This window comes from Camelina sativa, chromosome 18 (assembly GCF_000633955.1).
Source record: "Camelina sativa cultivar DH55 chromosome 18, Cs, whole genome shotgun sequence".
Taxonomy (NCBI): Eukaryota; Viridiplantae; Streptophyta; class Magnoliopsida; order Brassicales; family Brassicaceae; genus Camelina; species Camelina sativa.
The window spans coordinates 7,383,769-7,385,615 of record NC_025702.1 but is presented as its reverse complement, the minus strand read 5'-3'; the positions used below and the strand labels follow the sequence as shown (position 1 = coordinate 7,385,615).

The 1,847-nt window shown below is 37.8% G+C and overlaps 1 protein-coding gene across 2 annotated transcripts in view; it reads left to right on the top strand.

Moving 5' to 3' along the window:
- LOC104760770 overlaps positions 1–1,847 on the top strand; it is a 4,626-nt gene that overhangs the window by 1,190 nt on the left and 1,589 nt on the right. The window contains exons 3-9 of one of the 2 annotated variants that reach the window (XM_010483729.2): positions 58–188; positions 373–481; positions 588–651; positions 738–793; positions 1,058–1,165; positions 1,419–1,568; positions 1,671–1,841. In XM_010483729.2, coding sequence (XP_010482031.1) covers positions 103–188; positions 373–481; positions 588–651; positions 738–793; positions 1,058–1,165; positions 1,419–1,568; positions 1,671–1,841 — 744 coding nt within the window. In that variant the 5' untranslated portion in view covers positions 58–102. Of the gene's footprint in view, positions 1–57; positions 189–372; positions 482–587; positions 652–729; positions 794–1,057; positions 1,166–1,418; positions 1,569–1,670; positions 1,842–1,847 lie in introns of both variants that reach the window. The other variant, XM_010483730.2, reaches the window with a different exon arrangement.

The window sequence follows — 1,847 nt, the reverse complement described above, 5'->3', positions numbered from 1 at the left end:
TTTTTTTTTTTTTTTTTTTTTTTTGTTCAGATTGTTTTAAACAATTCAGTGAACTTGGTTTAGGGAGCATGGGTGCTTAAACCAAGAAACTCGAAACCGAAGATGGTTGTTCATTTCATTGGCGGAATATTTGTTGGTGCAGCACCCCAGCTTACCTATCGATTGTTTCTTGAGAGATTAGCAGAGAAGTAAGTCTGTTTGAGCATACTTTTATGTGATTTCTGGGTATTTTCTTATATTAACTATGTATCTCAAGGCAGTTTCATAAGATCAAACAAAAAAATATACTAAGGAATCTGGCTTATCTAACTCTAGGTTATTTCATGAGTTTATGATAATGTTGTGCTGTATTTAACCCATTTTCTCGCGCAGGGATGTTTTGGTTATCGCGACACCCTATGCAAGTGGTTTCGACCACTTTAATATTGCAGACGAAGTACAATTCAAGTTTGATAGATGCTGCCGCTCTCTACAAGAAACAGTGAGTATCTTTTGAGGATCCTAGAGAATTGTTCGAGCTTGTTTATGCTCCAGGAAAACAAAAAAATTGGTGTCAATTTGAGTAGTAGTTCCTTTGCTCTCAACAGGTGCAGGATCTTCCATCTTTTGGGATTGGTCATTCACTGGGATCCGTCATTCACCTTCTAATTGGTAACTAGGTTTAAATGGTTGTGAATGTCTAAATCTGATTCAGCTCATTAGTTTTTTTATTGAGTTGGTTTTCACTAGTCATTCAGGATCAAGGTATGCCGTTCAGCGAAATGGCAATGTATTTATGGCATTCAATAACAAGGTAAATGGGTTTATCTATCTTCCAAAGGGCAATCAGAGTCAAACTTTTGTAAAGCAATTATTCTGAAAAACACCAGATCATACTAAACCCTGTCATATCACCTCTTTACATTGAAATATAAAACATTCCCAATATTCCCTTGGCTCTCCCTCATTCAGATTATACAATGTACTCTTAAAATGTATTCCACTTACATTTAGACCCTTGTAACTGGGCCTGTGAGAACTAGGAAGTGATATATTTTTGGAACCCCTAATTTTGCAGGAAGCGAGCTTAGCTATTCCTTTGTTCTCCCCAGTTCTTGTCCCGATGGCTCAGAGCCTTGGACCATTGTTATCACAGATAGCAACATCCCCAACAATTCGCCTTGGGGTAAGGTTTTGATTCCTTTTCTCGGCTTTTATTAAGATGTGCAGCTCCTCGCTAGTTTCCCAAGTGATAGTCTAACTTCTTGCTTTTAGTGATATTGATTGATCAATTTGTTTGCTGCTAACTCAAGAAATTCCGTCATGAGTGCACTTACTCAGTAAATGCTACTTTTGATATTTAGCACATCAAGTTGTAATGCTTCATATCTTATAATCTCTTTCGTCCTTCAAATAAGTGACAACAAAAATACTTGCAGGCAGAGATGACCCGAAAACAATTAGAAACGCTTAGTCCTCCCATCATGAAGCAAATTCTTCCATTAGTGGAACAGCTCCCTCCCTTGTACATGGACTTAGTAAAGGGAAGAGAAGATTTTATTCCAAAACCAGAAGAAACAAGACGCCTTGTAGGTGACACCCATTATGTTAATTGGTTATGTTTCATCACGGAGCCTTACCATCTATCATATCCCATCATACTAATCGAGATTATTGCTAATAATGTTCAGATAAGATCCTACTATGGAATCTCTAGAAATCTGTTGATAAAGTTCGAGGACGATTCAATAGATGAAACATCAATCCTAGCTCAGGTACTTGGCGTGGAATCATCCATAAGCTCAAAGCTAGATATGTCTATACGTACACTGCCAGGGGATCATGGTCTCCCTCTGCAACAGGTACTC